The sequence below is a fragment of the Chaetura pelagica genome, unplaced genomic scaffold (genome assembly GCF_000747805.2).
Source record: "Chaetura pelagica isolate M959 unplaced genomic scaffold, ChaPel_1.0 scaffold46, whole genome shotgun sequence".
NCBI lineage: Eukaryota > Metazoa > Chordata > Aves > Apodiformes > Apodidae > Chaetura > Chaetura pelagica.
Window position 1 is genome coordinate 5,014,730 of NW_009954102.1, and position 20,782 is coordinate 5,035,511.

At 40.2% G+C, this 20,782-nt stretch overlaps 1 protein-coding gene across 1 annotated transcript; it reads left to right on the top strand.

Moving 5' to 3' along the window:
* The first annotated feature begins 2,973 nt into the window (after positions 1-2,973).
* UBXN2A (UBX domain protein 2A) lies at positions 2,974-17,173 on the top strand. The gene is made up of 6 exons (XM_010002382.1): positions 2,974-3,014; positions 4,445-4,580; positions 6,190-6,299; positions 7,890-8,030; positions 13,873-14,037; positions 16,885-17,173. Exons 1-6 carry the CDS (start codon positions 2,974-2,976, stop codon positions 17,171-17,173), a joined length of 882 nt encoding a protein of 293 aa, XP_010000684.1.
* Positions 17,174-20,782: the final 3,609 nt, after the last annotated feature.

The following is a 20,782-nucleotide window of genomic DNA, read 5'->3' on the forward strand; positions in this document are numbered from 1 at the left end:
GGGGGGGCGGGCTGAGCTTTCCTCCCGGCGCTGCGCTTTCGCCTCCCTCGGCCCCCCGGCCCGGTCCTGCGGGGCGGGCGGGACCTGGGGGGTCGGTAACCGGCCCGGCCCCTTTCTCGAGCAGCCATGGGCGTTCCTCTTCCGCGTCGGTAGCTCAGCGGTGTCTCACCGCCTCTGAAAGGAGCTCACGGGGCAAGGGGGGCCGGGCTCCTTCCCGAAACTTCTCCTCTTGCCGCCGGCCGGGGGGGCGAAGCGTTGGTGCTGCGGTTGTTACCTCAGCCGGCCCGTCGCGGTCAGGCCGTGAGGTTCGGTGCTCCTTTCCCTTTTCGTTTCCGCGCGCCCTTTCTCTGGAGCCGCTTCTTTCTTTCGTCACGCGGCAGTTTCCAGTCGGGAATTCCGTGCGGCGCGGGGACAGGCTGCGCGCCCTGCAGTTCCCAGCTCGGGAAGTTTGCTTGCTGCCGAAGTTACTGAGGCTGGATTTCATGGGAGGGAGGCTGTGTGAGCTTTCTTGAACATTCCTGCCCTTCAGAGCAAGGAAAGCATGAAAGGTAGCTTCTGTTTCGTTGTTTTTTTTCGTGAATTAAAATGACAGGATGCGTTGGCTCGACAATATTGAGCACAAAAATACCTGCCGAAGCACTGAGTCTTGCACCTGCGTAGGTGAGAGCTGCTTGTTGGAAGGAGCGGGCAGGGAGATGCCCCCAGCAGGGATGGAGCCTGGAGAGACGCTGGGGCAGGAGGGAGCGTCCCACGGGGGTTGGCAGATGGAGCTGTGGTGGGCTGCTGGCAGCTCCAGCTTGTCGTGCTTGCTTGTTTCTTCTGGGGGTGGAAGTTCAGTTCTGTGAACTTTTTTTTGTCGCAGACGCAAAAAAAACCCACAAACCTACCCGAACTGCGAATGTTTGTAGAGGCGTCTGTCAGAAGTTGTCGGGAGAAGTTGTTTGTGCTGGTTGGGCGGGCTTGCTGAGCTCAAGTGCTTGCAGAGCAGGCTGATCGCTATCTTCTGATAGCTTTTTGGTCATAATAAACATCAAATAGGCTGTATAGGCTGATCTCTTTAACTAGATGTAGCAACACAAACATTTCTTCTAAGTGTAATTGCTGTTGTACTTGAGAAGGAACAGCGACTTTCACAGCTGACCGGTTTTGAATACAATTCGTGCACATTTGAGGCCAGCCTAATGCAGCAAAATAATTAATTTGAAGAGCTGCTTCACTGTGTCTGTCCGTCTTTAACAGCTCCAATGAGAAGTCCCAGAGAATCAGCAGAAGCAGATGGTTGGAGGTGCCTCTTGCTGATTTGGGCAGTAGTCTGTTGGATAGTGAAAGATTAGAAGATAAGCACATTAACACAAAACACGGAAAAAATGCTCAATGCTGAAGTATGTTAAAACTTAATTTGGGAAGAATTAAAAAAATATGTATTTTAAGCAATCTTAAAATCGACACTGTAAGTTCAATTTTTTTCCAAGTGCAGGTTCAAAGTTCCAAGTACAGCGAGATCAGATATATTTATAAGGTCATAATGTACCAGCACAGGCTTGGCTGATTATATATAATGAATGTTCTAGCAGAATACTTGTGGGGAGAGGAAACAAAAAAAATACTGTACTGCATCTTGTGTGATATGTCAAAGGTATGCTTTGTATAATGTTTTGACCTAATGAATAACAGCATGAGTTAAATTCAAGGCTGCCTAAACTTTAAAACCTGTTATGGACACACTGACTAAATCTTTTTTGTAGTTACAGGGGTTTTCTGAAGGCTTATATACATTTTTACAGAATGTGTCTAACAAGGATTTAACTTTAAAGATGAAAGAATACCAATATCAACCTCCTGACAACATGATTTAGTACTGCATAACTGAATGTTGGGAGGTTTTGTTGATGCTGCAGTGAGTAATGTTTTCCTCTGACCTCTCCATCTTGTTATACTGGATGTCAAGACAACTTACATATTTTTTCTTTAGTCTTGCTGTGCTATTGTACTTTTTCAGGAGTTTGCTGGCTGGCACTGCTTAGTTTGATGCTCTCAGAAAGCCAAGCACAATATCATGACTTAGTCCCAAACCTGCCAGCAGCGGAACATTATCTGTGTAACCTGTACACAGTGGTCTTCAGGAATAACTCTAAACACAGTTGCAACTTCAAAGTTCTGTTCTTCTGGAGGCTTGTCTAGTTTTAGAGTCTTCTGGGGTTTTTTTAAGGGCGTTTTTGGGAGTCTCTGTCTTTTTGTGACTTCCTCTAACTTTTTTCAGAGAGCTCACAAGTGACTGTGAGGAGATCAGTATGCCATTCTTCATTTCTTTTGACCAGGCAGACTAGTCCTTGCAAATCCAATACTTTCTTTGCAGCTAAACAGTAAACCAGAAATGATAATTTACAGGTGCTGAGGTGCTGTACCAATATGTTGAGGTATGATAGGAAGAGGAACCTGACAGATCTTGCACGTTTTGATAGATGCATACTGTTAAGGTGAAGGTCAGAATGCCTGCCTGCAGTGCAGTTTTTCTGCAGCTGCCTCACAGTGTTCTGAAAAATCAGGGGAGTTTAAATTGTGCTGCTCAGAAAAGGAATGTGATACTTTTTCCTCACTTAGCGTGTGTATGGACATGTATTTTCAATTCATATAATGATTGTGGAATTTATTTTATACATTTATGAAAAAGTAAGCTTCCTTTTGAAGGTCTGAAACCAATGCATGGTTCATATGTCATTAAATCAGAAACTGCAGGAAAACAAAGAACCACCTGGAGACTTGGTGGGGGGGAGGTTGAGATTTCTGGTGAAATGTACTGTCAACACAGGAAAAACTATAGAGTGTTGCAGCTACAAAAGGAGGCAAAGTGTACTGGGCGTTTTGTCTCATTGGGATTTTTTGTTGTTTGGGGGTTTTTTGTGTGTTTTGGGTTTGTGTTTGTTTGGGTTTTTTTGTAAACCATTTGTTTTTATAATTAGGCAAAACACCAGAATGAAAGACATGGACAATTTCAAGACTGCAAAGAAAGAATGGTAGGTGCCAATTCCCCCCTGTCCCCTTCTTCCTCTTCCTTTTCTACTGTTGTCTGTGTGTCCCATCATGACTTCTCAAACTTCATTAAATTTTAAAGTTTGAGAGGTTTTTTTCCTGTATCCTTCTGCTCCTCATATACTGAAGTTATCAAACCCCCCTAGAGGTTCTTTAAAACTAAAGAAAAAGATTTTTCACATACCTACAAGTTTCCTAGATGCAAGAAATCCTGTAACTATTTTTCTTTAAAATAGCAAGACATCTTTACCAATTGCAAACTCACTGTGCACTTGTGTATTTGATGTGGAGGTTTTTGGTTTTCCAGTCAGGTTTCCATAGGAAAGTATAGTGAATACCTGGATTAATGCTTCAAGTTTCTTTTCTTCTATTAGAAAGGGGATAGCACACTTCTGAAATTTCTTCTTTCATGTTTTTGAGTTGTTCTTTTGTTTAAGTATGTTCATCTGTAGGGATTCTTAGTGTTGCATAGATGTACTGCAAACAATACCTTTTATGCAAATGTATCTAATCAACATTCGAGTAAGCATTGCTGCTCTTGAATTCAATGCAGAGTTTTATGTAAAACTGGCTATATTTCAAGAGCTTTTTTTCTGAATTGCTTAAAATAGACTTCTGAATCTCCAGTATGAGTAACTCCTACAATGTTTACCAAAAGCTGCATAATCCTCTTACTATGGAAAGAACCTAAACTGAAAGATAATCTTTCATTCAGTTTGCATATTTCTACATTCTGGTTGGTGAAAATCTAGCAGAAACAGCTGTCACATATACCATCTTCTATAAAAAGATGAGCTTGATGCATCTGTTTTAATGCTCTGTCAGTCTCCACGGTATCGAAGTCTTTGATTGCATTTCTTCAGCATTCTCACATGGTGTTGAGTCACTTGTTCTTAAGTTGCTCTGATGTGCTTTCAAAGACAGTAATGGTGGTTATGTGACGGTGCTGGGTTCAAGTAGGGGCTGGGGGGTAAATCCTAGGGTGAATTTCTTTGATGTTATTTTTAAACTTAGAGTAAAGGAAGTCACCCAAGTCTATATCATGGTAACACTTTTAGGAAAGCCTTTCATTGCTGAGCAGTTAAATGATGGGATGAATTAGAAGTATAAATAATCTAACTTGCATTCCTTGGTCTGATACCAAGTTTAGAAGCTTCTGCATTGATGAATTCACCTTTCTATTGTCATTCTTTAACTTGGGCTTCTGAAGTGTATATAGTAGCAGTTAGAGATTCATAAGAAGTTTCTAGAAATGACACGACGCACTGCTGAACTGGTGTTTTGCTACAACCAAGTAAGCTGGCTGCAGGGGAGCAGGCCTTTCATACTTCTTGGTACTGAACTTCTAAGATGACTGCTTGTCTTGTAATGTGTTCTCTGAGCCATCATTTTTACTTATGTCTTTGTTCTGCAGGATGTGTAAATCAGAAACTGATGATCAGATTTTGAATGGTAGAGACCAAAACTGTGACTACTTTGTAGATAACCTTTTTGAAGAAGCTGAGAATGTTGGTGCTATATGTATGCCCCCAACTACAGTCAAGAACCAGGTAGGTGGTGAAGAGAAAACACTCATATTTAACCTAATAGCACTCCAGGAGTACTCTGGAAAACAATCACAAGAAGTCTAGCAGTTTTATTCAGCATATCTGTAAATACTTGCACTCAAAATTCAGACAGCAGTAGAAATGGTCTCCCATCTCTTAGTCAACCAGACCTAAGCTTCCCTACAAAGAGTTGCAGCCTTTTATGCATGGGCATAGTCCGTTGGTTTTTTCCTTTGCTCTCAGTTATATAGTTGTGGTAGTAGGAGGATGTTTAGTATGGGTTTGTGTATCAGTGATTTTGTCCTTTTCATATGTTTATGCTATTTCTCAAAGACTGGTAAGGGCTGGAGAAAAGGCCACGTAGAACAAAGATGTCAAGGAGAAATTTGCAGTGAGCATTGCTGCAAATTACATTCATGGATCCCCAACTTTTTAAGCAGAAAAGGAGTGTCAGGAGCAATACTTAAATTGCAGTTCTGAAATAGTGTTCCATGGCAGTACTTGTATCAAGGTCTAAATGGGAAGTTGGTATGGAATAATTAGTCCATGTTAAATGTTCATACTGGCTGACTGTAGAGGAACCTTCCCGTTATAAGAACTCGTTCATTTCCTGAGCATAACATGAGATGCAAGACTTTTTAAAGGACTCTCATCTTGCTGACTGCTATATACCTTTCTCACAGCCAAATGAGAAGGCAAAAAAGAAAGAAGGAAAGAAAGAAGTGTGAAGTACTAGCAAGCCTAGTTCAAACTCATTTCCAGCTGAGGTGAATTTTGCATTTCCATATGTTTCGTTTACCTTATCTGTGGCCAAGTACCTGTCAAGACAGTGTTATTTCAGGGATCCTACCTTGATGATTAAGTGTGTCATTAAACATCACAGTGCGTAAATTTGTCAATGCAATGCCAGATTTATCCATGTTAAAGCTGGAGACATTTCAGTAAACAGTGAAGCCTACAAGTTGAAGTAGTGGATGTTCTCTGGAAAAGTTAATGACTTACTGAGAATTTATTTTTTTATTCCCCTAACACCAAAATTTTGAATATACCCAGGAATTCCAGGGTAACATGAATGTATGATGGTCTGAAAGTTATTTTTTCTGATACTTGCTGCATTTCCTGAGTGAAAGGATTTTGCATATATATTATCTCAATGCTTTACTTTCAGAAAATCCTCCTGAATGATCAGAGAAAGGCTTTACCCTAATAAATCCCCAGCTGAACTCCTCTGGTGGTTAGTGTTCCAACACCAGGCATGTGCGCTCTCAAAAAGGCTCTTGAGTTGCAGCTGTCTGGGATTTTCCAGCTTTTTGCCTTTTTTTTTTTTTTTTCTTTCTTTTTCCTGCTGGATTGAAGGAACGTTCTTGATCTAGGAAAGTAAAACTATTGTGGGAAGGTTTATTTCTAACCCTGATTTACACAAGATATTTAGAAATGTCACCCACCTCTTGCAGTTGCTCTGCCTCTTGGCACAGGGATGAAACAGATTATAGTGAGCCTCCTCTCAGTATTTTTAGTCCATGCAGTGGATGATTTACAGCCATAAGGTACTGTGTGTTTACCAAGCTGGTTTTACATCACACTTCTAATGGAAATTGTTCTAACTTTACAGGTAGATGTAATAATTAAACTTTGGAAAAATGGATTTACAGTAAGCGATGGTGAACTTAGGAGCTACACTGATGTTGCAAACCAGCAGTTCTTGGACTCCATTAAAAAAGGGTAAGTGAATTTTGTGTTCTTAATCAGCCTGAGTCAAAGTGTTTTGGATAGCACTTAGGTTATGCTCTACATTTTTCACATGGCTGCCTGGCTTTGCTGCACTGCAGTATCCCTGTAGGAGCGTGGGCCACCACTGCCTGTGTCATTTCCTGCAGCACTAGTGGCTGTTTTCACGTCAGCAGGTTTAATATAGCTTTCAATTGCAGTAGTTGTACAGTTGCTAATGAAATAGATAAAAGTCAGTGTTGGTAGGGGGCACAGCAGGTGCAGAACGAAACAAAGAATAAACCAGAACGCCCAGTAAGAGCTACTGATGAAATGGTAGTTTGACTAATGAACTCTGTGCACAAGTTGTTGAGCATTTCTGCTTTTATGGTCTTTGTTTTCTTTTTATTAATGGAAAACCTTAAATGGGCACAGTTGCTCCATGTAACAGGAAGAAACTCTAATCAGTCTTTAAATTTCAGACATTTTTGCTAGTACAAACTTGCTGTTTTCTGTCACTTCTATGTATATAGTAATCTTACTTTTATTCTCCTCTTAAAAATTAGCATGCTATCCTGATTTCTGCTAGTTTTTGAACTGTTTCTTTAAAAAAGCAGGCTGACCATACAAACCAATGTAATTTTGGGTCTTTAATTTGTAGTCTGTTTCCTCACTCTGTACAAATGGAGAGGAGAATTTTATGGAGAATATAACTTAACTCCTTTTCAAGTATGTAAAATTACTAAGCCACTGTATTTTTCTTATTTTCCATACTTTGCTGGCCCATCAAAATTAGTAATTTTACACTGTATTTCTTCTCTGTGGCTGTCACCTGTGTTAGTCATTATAGCAATTAAGCACATTGTTTAAAGCCTTTTTGTTTCTTTGTTGTCCATGTGTCAAGTTTGCCACTGTTTTTCCACTGTTTGCATGTGAAGATAATAATTACAAGATGGTTCCTGCGTAATTGTCAGTGGTAGCGAAGCACTTAATACAGCCCCTTTGCCAGCTGAGCCCCACCACCCGAAAATGCAGTATCTGCATCAGAGGTCAGACAAAGGCATTGTTGTGTTCTGCTTCATGCAAATAAAGCATTACCAAAAGCACTAAAAGGTGTAGCTATTAGTGATGATCTAATTTTTAAAAGCTGAGATTCCTATTTATTTTTAATTAAACATGTTATCTCTAAACTCAGTTCTTTCTCTTTAAAAGCCAGCTGGCTGTCTTGTTTTACATAGGGATAAAATAATTTAACCTTTTGCAGCAGTGTGCAGCAATGCTGATCTTCCTACACATCATGTGCTTTGGAGTCATAGCTGATGAGTAAATTTGACGATCATTCAGCGACTAGCATGATGATGTATTTTTTTTAACTGTTCTCTTTCTAGTTGATTTGTGGTTTGGGGAATTTAAATTGTTTGTATCTCATGCATTTAACTCTTAGTAAATATTTGTGAAGTTTTTTGTTGGTTTCTTTATAAGAACATCATCCTTGAAAGGATAAACAGAAAAGGTATTTGTCATTACTCTATTTCATATACTGAAAACAGTATAGTAGTTCTTCTGATATGTTTGGGTTTTGTGTTTGTTTTTTTTTCCCTTAAGGGAACTGCCTTTTGAGCTACTAAAAGTTTTTGATAAGGAGGAGGTAGTTGTGAAAGTGGAAGATAAAAAGGATAAGGTGTGTTTGTCATCGAAAAAGCCAGTATTTCACCCCTTCTCTGGACATGGCTACAGATTAGGAAGGTGAGTAGTCTGACATGATCTGTAATTGAGTAGCTGGAGGGAACTATACCTATGGTTAAAGATCTCATAATTCAGGTTGAAAGTGAGCTTTGGAGTTCTCTACTCCAAGCTCCTGCACAATGCAGGGTCAGCTGTGGGGACAGATGCGATTGCTCAGGCTTTTATCCAGTTGGGCCCTGAAATCCCACAGGAGTGGAGGCTGCACAACAGGAAAGCATTTTCCCCTTATATCCAGTCTGAACATGTCTTTTTTTCAATTTATGCCCACCATGAAAAGCCTGGCTCCATCCTCCTGATGACTTTTTGTAGACCCTGGCAGACTTCTGTTAGGTGTCTCCTCCTTGCACCAACTCTTTCACAAACTGAACAAACCTCTGTCCTTCAGCTCTCCTCACAGGGTAAATGCTCCAGCCTGCTGCTGTCTTGATGGTCCTCTGTGAAATTTACTCCATTTTATCAACATATTTATTTTGGGTACCAAAGCTGAATGCAGTATTTAGGTGTGTCTAATGAGTGCTGCTAGGGTGATAATAGGCTCCAACAATCTACTGGCTGTGTGCCCGTTAATACAGCCAGGATGCTGCTTTCAGCTGAAAGGCTGTCACTCTTCTATTTGGTAGTTTAAGACAAAATAATCTCTTTTAAAGCTGTATTTGCAATACTTTGTGTGAGAAGAGGGCAGTATGACAATCCCATAAAGGGAGCTGAAGAAGTACATGGTTATTTTGCATTCTCTTAAAATTCTTTAGTATTTAACCATGCATTTATTGCATTAATACATTTTAGCATGTTAAACTGATCCTCTTTCCTTTACTTCATGACTCTTTTGGTTGGAGAGTGTCAACCACTAATGCCAGTGCTAAAACTGGCCTTGATTCATAACCAAACAGTATTGTATTTTGGAGGCTATTTGTAAAGGGACAGGCCAGGAGTTCATGGATATGATCCTTGTGCCTTTTGCTTACTCCAGCCAAAGTACATGCTTCACATGTCTCTGTTGTGTAAGACTTAAATGCCTATAAAAGCAGACTTCAGCCCAGGGAAGAGAATTCATTCAGAGACCAGGAGCCTACGGGAAGCCTTCCCAGGTGGGACTGCTTGGGAACTTGCTCACTGGGGTTGGTAGATTGTGGTGAAACCTTAGGTGAACAGCTTGTTTTGATTGAGTGGAAAGGGCTTGCTGCTATGGCCCAGTGCTTCTGCTGAGGGAAAGCATGACCTGGGTAGGAACTGATGAGGCAGAGGAAGCTGATGGTAATGTGCAGAGTAACAGACTCATAACTGTAAAGGATGAGTGGTTGCAGGCTGCCTCTAAGAAGCAAGTATCTGTTTTATCACTCTCATCTGTTTCTGTAGCACAGTCCATTCAGTTGCTACATGCTTGAGTAGATACAGTCAATAGGGAAAATCTTGCTTTGAGAGATGGATGAGATGCTGCAAGACTCTTCTGGTAGCACTGAAATCCTAAGCAAATAATAGTCAAGAACTTAACCTTATTTTATCTACAAGCAGATCTGTATACAGCAAAAGCCAAGATTTTTAGTGTGTTGAGTTTCTACTGCTAACCTGTTACTAAGTGGTAGGTTGCTCATTTCCTAGTTGTGCTCTGTCATGCCTAGAGCAAGTAATGATCTTGCTTCCTAACAGGCAGGTTAGGTTCTGGAAACATTCTCGTGAGTTTTGGTGGACTTGTCTACATCCTACAGCTTGCTCAGCATTTTTTTCTTTATGGACTGGATAAAATGCCTTTTTTTTTTCCCCAGGCTTGCTAGGCTATTCAGTGCTATGCTTTCAGAGCCTTTTCTTTAATGATGAATACATATTTTTGCTGATGTTGGAAACATGAGCCATAACTGCTCTTAGTCCATAATCTAGTGCTCATTTCCTGTCGTTAATAAATGTCCATTGTCCTGTGCTACTCTTTCAGCAGAAAGGCTTTGTGAGGAAATAGTAGTGTTGTCTGCGACCTGTAACAAGTTTTAAACTATAGAACTCCCTTTCCACAGTTGCATTTATGTGCTTAGAAATAAAAGGCAAATGACTGAACAGTTCACTTCACCTTATGACCTTATCAAATAAACATTTATTTTTTTTAAATACTCAATAGATTTTTCTGTCAGTGCTCCCAGATGGAAGGATTATGGGGTGGATGAAGCCCTGTGAGTCTGTCTGATGACCAGATCGTTAAAACTTCTGTTGGAGGAAACATGGAGGAACTAGAAATTATATGTTTGCTGATATAACCAGATTAGTTTGCTTCTCTCCCTTTTTGTTGTACTGGAGACAGAAATGAGATTGGCCAGACTTTTCCAATATACTTTATGAACCTACATAACTAATGGGTGTGTTCTATCTACCACTGTTCAGCTGCATTTAGTAGTTGGGGACTATAACAAGATTTGCAACTGCACTTTTCTATTAAGGTTAGCAATGCTTTTTAAAGACTACCTCAGAAGCATGTTAATTATCTATTGACTGAAATCCCTTGTAGCATAGTGGGCTTGCTCTGTAACCTCAATTAGGGTAAAACATCTTGTGTCAAGCTTCTTAACCATTAGTCAGGGTAAGGCATGATGCTTAACTCTTGGGCTTTTTCATTCTAGAAGATTGACAGGAGGCTCCTATGTCTCTTCGATCTTTAGATTACAACTTATTTTGATAATCTTGTAAAAAGAAGAAGCTTTTAAAAGGGGTGGTAATGCTTTGATCTTAGGCTAATAGAAGGTTTAAGATTCTTGGTTTGTGGCTCTAGTCGAAGCTCTCACCACTAGATGGCTTTATCTGTCTCTTCTACAAAAAAAAAGTTGCCAAATGTAGAAGTGCTTTAAACATCGGTGAATATAAATTTTCCAACTTCTCTTTCTTATTCACATTATTTTTTTAGTTCAACTTGTGCAACAATTGTCTTTATAAACATGTTCCTCAAACATCAGTTTTGAAATGACTACATACATTAACTACCTCTGCCAAAAAAGCAGGTATTAAATTGACAGCATTGTAGAGATGCTGTAAATAAAGAGAACAGTCAAAAAAATCAAGCAAGAAGAGCCAAATTACCTTAAGTGACAGGGATAATAGGAACAAACAGAAGAAATACTAAGATTTTTTTGCTATAAGCCTAGCACTTACTGCTTGGAAATAAGAGAAGACAAGGCAAATGTGGATGCATTAGAGAAACAGAGAAGCTATGCCAGCAAGTGACCAACTGAACAGAAAAAGAAACCAAGATCCTAGCATAGATCTGACAGTGTATTTCCAAATTCTATGGATCCATTAGTGCCTAGAAAAGAAGGTGCAAAGCTCCTTGTGTGGACATCTTTAGTTTGCTGTGTTTAAAAAAGGTACTTGAAATCAAACAGGAACTGGTGCAGAATAGGATCACTTAAGACCAGAAGAATCAAAAAGAAGATAGGCAGATTGTCTAAGAAACAACGTGGGAATTTTACTGCAAAGGGAGGCAACTTTCTGACATATATGAGAACATTGGCTATGAATATAAATTTCCAACTTTCTCTTGCAGCTTAGCTTAACATGTTGACTTCAGTTTCACACATACTTGCTATTGAAAGAATCATCTCCAGTGCCTGCCACTAATTCTGAGATGTGACCTTGAGGGAAGTTAGTTTGGGAAAGATGCAAAAATCTGTATCCATTTGAGACAGTGATCTGAACTACAACTGTGACTGATGAGCTAAAATGCAGTTCAGCCCAGGCTAAGCCAGATGCCTGGCAGCTGCACGGGTGACTGCCTCTCCAGCCTGAGCTGTACTGGAGTCAGCTGTCTCACACATGTGGGCTGATACTTCAATGTCAGAACCTGGAACTGAACGCCACTGATCAAGTAGACAGTGAAAGCTGATCATTGCTGGACTGAAGTATGACTTGAATTTTTTTTTTCTCTTCTCACAAGACTGTTTTAAATTATCTTGCTGGTACTCAAGCTCTTTTTTTCCAGATCTAGGGAGCATTAGGGTTTATTTTGTATTGAGGCCAAGCATGAACAGAAGCTGGGTGTGAGATAAGTAAATCAGCAGAGGCAGGTGGGTGATAGTAAGTTACCTATACGTGGAGTACAAAACTATTTTACAGATGTGGCTCTTGAAATCTGCTGGTGCCAAATTCTTGTGCCCCAGCTGATTTCTGTGTAATGGAAAATAGTCAATTCTGTGCCTTTCATCTGCCTTCAGTTGCAGTTAACCTCTCTTAGCAATAACTTAGGAATAAGATTCCTCGTTCTCGTTCCTTTTGCAGTTTCAGTGGAAATAATAAAAAGTTTATCTTCTGGCTGGTAGCTTAGAAGTTAGGGCACCTAGCTGAGCAGTGGATTGTAAGAGTTTTCTGAAATACCTCAGTCTGAGAGCTTGACACTCTATTAGCCTAAATATATTTAAGTTATTAGGCACCTTTGCTTTAGTAATAATTTAGCTGTGATGTTTCTGCTTTATGATCAAACTAAGACAAGTGCAGTAAAACAGGGATGCAAGGATGGGGTTTGTCCATGAAGCAGATGCAGTATTAGGACTGTTATTCTATGGCCATTATTTACGAACTTCTCTCTCAAGAAACAGTAACTCGTCAATTTTCAGTGCAAAGGGAAGGCTTTTCAGCAAGCCAGTGTGAAGTGCTCATGTAGTCATTGACCACAGCTGAGCTCATAGGAGAAATAGAATCATAGAATCCTAGGGGTTGGAAGGGACCTTGAAAGATCATCTAGTCCAACCCCCCCTGCCAGAGCAGGGTCACCTAGAGTACATCACATAGGAACGCATCCAGGTGGGTTTTGAATATCTCCAGTGAAGGAGACTGCACAACCTCCTAGTAACTCCTTACATCACTATATTGTCTTGCAAGCAAATATCTGGTTATAGTCACAGGAGCTGAGGATGTGCCCCTTGGATCAATTCTTGTGATGACTTAAACAGTACATGTTGAACAGGCTTAGTCCTGCAAGAAGCACTAAGTTCTCAACATTTCCTCAGAACAAAAATTGTTGCCAGCATTATTGTTTTGGGTTTTTTTATGACCATGCACTTGAACTGAGTGCCTTATATCCTGTCAAGTCATTTAATAGATCTTTGCCCATATGGTGGGTTCAGCTGTCCAAAGTACCTCAGAAAAAAAATAATAAAAAATCCAAGTGCTGTATGCATCACCCTGGCTTTTCACATTAAGTCAATTTCTCTGACGGATGAGTAATGCTTCTAAGCTGAAATATATGATGCTGGGTTCTAAATCAAGGCTAACAACATTCAGTTAAATTGAATTATTGTAATCACATTACGGTGAAAATTAACATGGAGTATGCAAATTCAGTACTCAACCCCCTTAAAGCTTCACCTGTGTGATTAGAGTATAAAAAAATGCACAAAAATATATATGATGCTGGGTTCTAAATCAAGGCTAACAACATTCAGTTAAATTGAATTATTGTAATCACATTACGGTGAAAATTAACATGGAGTATGCAAATTCAGTACTCAACCCCCTTAAAGCTTCACCTGTGTGATTAGAGTATAAAAAAATGCACAAAAATCATCCAACTGTTTCATTTCTTGTGTATTCTTATTTAATCCTTTGATATTTAAGTTGTCTTCCATCTTGTAAAAATGTTTAACATGAGCAAACAAATTCTTCAGCATGTTGAACTCTTCAAGAAAAAGTATTGGCATACAGTTAAAAAATATTTTGACATTTAGGTCAGTATTTCTGTATTTGTGAAGAAAAAAAAGTAATCAATGCACCCTGCTAGAGGGCAGGAAGCTCCAGAAGCAGAGATCTGGAGGGATGTTCAAGCTTATATGTGTACACAGAAGGTATAACCTCATATGGCCTTTCTTTCCAGTGCTACTCCAAGGATAATCTCAAAAGTAAGAGATGATCATCAAGGACCTGACAACAGACAACTCCTCCCATTAGTACCCTTAAATGATTTGGAGCCTATCACTAACATCAAGATCTGGTTAGCTAATGGGGAAAGGATAATTCAGAAATTCAATGTTTCTCACAGGTAAGATTTATTTTAGCACTGTCATATGTATTTGCATCTGAACTGTTTGTCCTGTGCCTGTATACATGGTAAGTCTCTAGTTTCTGTGAATAATCTGCCTCCTCAGTTCACTGTACATTGGGCTGCTGTTCAGCTGTATGTAGAAAACCTTTCAAATTTTGAGAAATCTTCTAGCTGACAAGAGAGGAGCAGAAGAGTAATGTGAACTGATGTAAAGAGCACATAACAGTATAACTGCAAATTTGAGGGAACTGTAGCAGTCCTTTGTAGGTTAGTGCAAGTTAAGATGTATGTATTGCTCATTACTAGAGGTAACAACTTTTAAGGTGACAGATCTCTTAGAAAATTGCTACATCTGGAGCAAATTGCTTAGTAAAAAGCCTGCTTATCACTGGGCATAGACAGCACCACAGCTGGGAGCTGGAGGGTGTGACTTAGGAGTTGAGCCAGTGAAACCTCATGGGAGGGCCAGGGTCTGTGCACAAGGCAGAAGAGGTTCATCACCTGCATGTCAGCATGGACAGAATAGAATGCATCCAACATATTTAATTCTTAATTAGTAACATTTCTGGTTCCCAAAGAGGCTTATAAATGAGGATAATGTCAGAAGGTGTCAGGGCAGCATATGTACACAAGAGATTTGTGAAACTAGGATTAACTGTTTAACATTACATTGTAGAACTACTGTCTGTAGAGAATTTTCTCAGATTTGTGATTTCAGTAATTACTCCAGTACTAAACACAGGATATGTTGCCTGTGTTTATCTGTGAAGCAATTTAAAGTGATCATAGATTTAATATGACCCAGGCTGCTGTCAGGATAACCTGTGTATGTCTTTGTGACTGGTGAGAAGAAAAGCTCAGCAGTTGAAGGTTAATGACTACCTTTTAAAGAAAAAAAATACTAAGTTATTACTGTTAGTGGCCTGTGGTGTGAACTGGAACGCTGTTGCTATATATTGCTGATGGGTGAATTGCTATTTTAATTATAAAAACTTAGTTGGGAGGCTTACTATCTTATTCCAGTTTTAGCACAGTTGGGTATGTTTAGAAGCTTTTTGTCTTCATGGTAAATAGCAGTCTGAAGAGCTGCTAAGTGTTTTTGAGGGGGGAAATAAAGTCAGATAAGCAGAACTTTTCAGCCTTACTGATAGGATACTCTTTTTTAAGTAGTTTGCAATAGATGTTCCATCATCATGTATCTTCTTGTCACAAGTCTAGCATGTTTGTGCTGCATACAGTATTTATGTATAACCTAGTAAGAAACAGGTGGAAATCCTTTTAGAGTACATATCCTTAAGCCATATGATTACATGTATAGCACTGCTTTCAGCAGAGGAGCAGAAAACAGTCAACTGTTTGTTATTAAACTCTTAAGTAAATAACCTGGAGCATACCTATTGCAGTGCCTGTGTAAATTGCAAAAGGGACAAAAGTAATCAGATAGAATGTGTATGTGCCATGGTAGCTGCTACTTTAGATACGACTTGATTACTGATGTAAGATTGCAGTTACAGCACTGGAGCAGAAGTGCAGGTAGCCTTGTAATACTGGAGTGCAGGGAATCGAGGAGACATGAGAGTGAAGCAGCTAGCACAGCAGTGCTGTAGGAATAACACACACAATTGTGTCTTGAATCAAGTTGTGTCCCATCTTGGGCAGTTCCTAAGCTAAGGTGACCCTGGAGCATTGAGTATGAAGCCTAGAAAGGAACTTGTTCATCCAAAAGCAGATTGCTGACAGCTAATTGTCTGAGTTGTTCTTGGGATCCAAGGAACTTAGCTATAATGCATATATCTATACCTGTAAATGTCCAAACAAAATTTTATTCCTGCTTGAGGTTCTTCATGCTCTAGGCTTATGAGACTTAAGCACTGTCTCTTAATTGAGGCTTGTGTGCAGAGGAATTAAGATGCTGGCTATATCTGTCTAAACAAGTACAGCTAAGGCGTGGAAATTTGGTCATCTCTGCTGCTAATCTGTCAGGATGGCTTTCCCCCAAGTCAGCTGGGATTTTTTCACACAGTATCTAGGCTTGGTTCAGAAGTTAGCTCAGGTTACAGACTGTCCCCAGGAGGCCAATGCCATGAGCCACCCTGTACTTGAGGGAGAGGAAGAATAAATTTAATAGTTTGCCCATAGCCACTCTACCAGATGGCCTTGGGATCAGAGAATGGGCATTGACACTATGTTTATCTTACTGGTATAGATGTATCCTGTTATCTTGATTTCCTAATTACTTTGCTCAAATTGGATTCTTCTAGAGAAAAACTAGTCTTGCACACTTGTTGCAAGGTTCTTCACACCTTAGGGTGCAGCTTGAATCTGTAATGAATTCACTGTTGCACCTGCTTTCATAGAAAGAGATTGTACTTAGACCTAGTTAATTTATAAGCTATCCAGAAAATTTTTGTAACTCTTTTTCTTTATTATTATTGTGGTTCTGCTATATGTACCAAAAACGGGAGACATCTTTATTCTAGCTCTTGGCTATGGAACCTCAGATAAGAGCTCCACCAGCTGGTTAAGAAATGGTAGTCTTGTGTAGCTACCATCTGAGGCATAGTGAAGCATTTGAGTGCTCAGAATAAGATACTCATCTTTTTTCCCTTTGGCCTGCTCTCTAAGCATGCAAACCTGGGTCCTTGCCTCCCAGGTGGATCTGGCACTTCAGGTTACCACCCCATATATATCCCTCCATTTCTATGCCATCAGCTGTTACCTGTTACAGCAAGTGGGTGTCTCATTCTCTTCTTGTGGTGGCTCTGTGTGTTGTGCATATGGTCTTTGTTGGCATTGGAGTGCTTTAATGCTGAATTTCCTTTTTCTTTTTTTTTTCCTTCTCAGAATAAGCCATGTAAGAGACTTCATAACCAAGTATCAAGGATCAGAGGGAAGTGTTCCATTCACACTGACTACTTCTCTGCCGTTTCAAGAGCTGCAAGATGAGACACTCACAGTAGAGGAAGCAAAGTTGCAAAATGCTGTTATTGTTCAGAGACTTCAGAAAACAACTGAACCTTTCAGACCCTTAGTGGAAAAAGCACCTGACAATGCCTATGAAACTGTTGCTACACCTAATGGACAGTTCAAGAATGAGAAAAAAAACACCATGAAAAGTACAAGATCGAATTAGCTTTCACTGGTCAAAAACTACATACAGATGGAACTAGACAAAACCAAAAATGTAACCAGCAATACCAGGATGCACTCTCATCCTCACGTACTGTGCTCTTAGAGAGCAAAATGTGTGCTGTGCTATAATCTGCTGTAATACAATTCTTCAACTAAATTTGGTGGTCAGACCCTGGCTGTAGAATGTATCAGAGGTAACTGCGCAACAGGTCATCCTTAGAATTCCCTTAGCTAGGAAGTTCAGTTCTTTGATGAGTGTATTTACATGGAACAGTTCTCTGAGACTTAATTACTACTGATAGTACCTTTTAAGGTAAACTAGTATTTATTTTTGCACTTTAGGTGAGAGTGAAGCTGGACTGATTGGGTTTACTTACATTTCAGTGTAAGATGCTGCAGGTTGCATTCTTATCACAGTAACTTTTAGGCAACAGATGATGCAGGGAAGCTCAGATTTGAACTCTAACTTGAAAGTCTGCAATATCAGTATGTTCAAAATTTAACTTTTTTCACAATCTGCAGTGCAGCATTCTATCTAGTCTTCACATGGTGGAGGTGTGTGTGTGTGAGAAGATGAAAATGAGGTAGTCTGGTGCATGCTGCATGTAAAGTGCCTCAGAAAGCTCTGAAAGAATGATACTACCAATGGTTGAAGTGGTTTCTGCCTCTTGAGTGCTGCTACAGTTATCTTACATAGTGATGTTAAACTACCTAGGTCGTTAGGATAGACATCCACTGTTAGCCTTGTCACACAAACTTCAGCTTTTCTGGAAGTTACAGTACAGGAATAGGGGCTTAGAGGGACACAGTTATTTGTGTACTATGTGTCTGACTCTGTCCTGACCTTGCTAGCTCATTGAGACACTAATTGCATGTGGCCAAGTTTCAAAGATGTTCAAAACCCTGATTTGAAAACTGAAGTTTCTTCCTCCATTTCCATCCAGATCTTTTACTTTGCTGTTCACTTACTTGAGGCATGCAATTTGTAGCCAACTATTCCACATTTTGTTAAAGGAGAAATCAACATAAAGACTAAATATTTTCTACTATTTTCTAAGCAGCATGTGAGTTTGTGCATAGAACTAGAGTCTCCAGGAGAAACTTATCCTGGGGCCTTCAGTGAGTGCTGACTAGTTTGTGCTACCTACACAAATGGAATCTTGTTGCAGCTGTACTTTGGCATGGTTAAAAGAAAAAATGGGTTTGGGATTTCCTAGTTTTGTCCTAAATAGAAAATGACTTAATTGGAGTGACTTGAATTCCATCTAAAAGTTGTGTTACTTCAAACTAGGGATTATCGTACTTCATTCCCAAGGATGAATAACTATTTTGCTTCAGCATGTCTCCTGGTATGTTTGAGGACAGTGAAATGAAGGTCAGCTGCACAAATAGTAATTCAGTATATTCAGAAAGCAAATCTCTGAAAACTATATAGTTAACTGTTCAGTGCTGTAAACGTGATGTGCTACTTTGTCATTCAGGTTTACATAGTGAATAACGAAACTAAATTTTCCTTGCTCACTTCTCTGCTATACGAAAAGCCCACCAGATCTTCAGTAGTAGGAAGAAATCTGCAGACAAATCCACTAGTAAAAATGAAGAGGCAAATCACCTGCAGATGCAGATCCAAACCTCAAGAGCTTCTTGAACAGTGAAGTTTATTAATCAGTGCTTTTGAATTTGTCTTAATGTAAAGCTAAGTCTAGGAAACCACACATGGTTGATTGTAAACTCAATTGTTCTTATCTAAAACCTGCATCAAATGTCAAAGTAGCCATATACTATTCCTGCATTTGCAACATGGAAATTCAAGGGAAAAATTAGTGTAAGACTGAGGGAAATTGAAGGGGAAAGTGAGATAAAATTTTAAGGTAGGTAAGTTTTGCTCATTATCAAAAGGACAAAAGGTTTTGGAAAGGAGCAGGAAGTATTTGTTATTTCTGTGTTGGTTCATGTTGGCTACCAGTATTTAAAGAGACTGGATAGCTTGTGGTTTACTGAAATCTGCTATTTCTGGCTACAGCTTTGGTGCTCTTGACACTTTCAAGCTGCAAATACACACTCATGACCTTATTTACAAAAGGAGAGCAAATCTTTAAAATGTCAAGAGTGATACTGACTCACTAAGCCTATAAAAAGGCAGCAAACTGTGATTGGATGATTTATTTCCTAATTTGGGGAAAACCTTTGGAATTAATACAGGGCTTTCCTAAATCTAATTGGGTTTGGTCCATTTTATAAAGACTGATGAAGCTACCTGCAGTGTCTGAACAGCCTAATTCCTTGCTCAGCACTGTAGAGATCTATTGTTCATTGGTCAAGCAACACTAAAACTAGCTTCGCCAATGCTTGAGTTTGTGAAACACACAAATGCTGTCAGTCATTAATTGTTTCTTCACAGGCCTGTGCGTTAGCACAACTTATAGCAAAATTGAAGTAGCATAGAAAGAACAAATAAATGTTTTCTGTATTTTTTACCTTTGTGAAGAAACATGCAAGTGCAGCTAACAAAGATTTAACATGTTATGAGAATTGGAGTGCAGAGAAGATGAAGAGCCAAACATTGAATTTGTATGTTATCTGCATACCCTGTACCTAGCTTGGTATTTTAGAACAAATTATGTACTGGGGCTAAGGGACTGGGCACTGCTTCTGTTTTGAAGCCCACCTGGCCTCAGCCTTTAGGGGACCCCATTGAGCCTAAAAGCTTCAGAGTGTTTTCAAAAAGGCCTGTTATGGCCACAATTTCAGTTTTGCATTCAAAGTGTTTTTAAGATTATTTTTTTAATGCCTTGTTCTTTCAGAATTTTGCACATTTGCTGTAATTACTCTTGTCAAATGAGGTTGCACAGGACTTGCTCATCAGTACTTTGTGACACAGTTTGCAGTGGGACCCTCTCAGTCACAGAGCTCCTTGAATCAGTCAAGCTGGGAAGCCAGGTGAACATAGATCAGTCATGATCGTCCCAAGAGGAGCAGATCTGAGTCCTGTGCTTCCCGACAAGTATTTAAACCCTCTTCTCTCAGGTTGTCTCACTGTTGAAAGAATTCTTACTTCAGAATGCAATACTTTCTTTGTGTTTCTTTCCTCTGATGCTGAGCGAGATCATTTCCCTCAGTTTGTACTGCCTCAGTAGCGGTGTCATCTCCAGGGCCTCGGAGGGCAGCAGCAGCTCTTGTGCAACATGCTTCCTGCGTCCCTACCCTTGCTGTGTCCTCTCATGGCAGCACCGCTGGCTGGCGTGGCTATCCAAGTAACATAAACCAGAAAACACATCTCTTCAAAGGACAGAGCTGGTATTTCTAGACTTCAGATTAAAACAGCAGCAGAAACCTTCACCGACGTTGAGCGGGGCGAGGCGAGAGCAGCGGCGCCTCCGAGGGGACCGAGTTTCCCTTCATTCAGCGGGTCCTAGCGGGGCACAGCCGGGTTTTACCCCGGGGCCGGCTCCCGCGGCAGCCCCGCGGGGAACAGGGGCTCCTTCCCGCGGTGGAAGCGGCAGTGGCGGGACGCAGGGTGCGGGGCTGCTCCCGCCGCCTGCGGGGGGGACCGACCCACTCGGCTGGGTCGCCCGAGGCGGGGAGAGGACTCCTCTGGCAGGGAATAAAT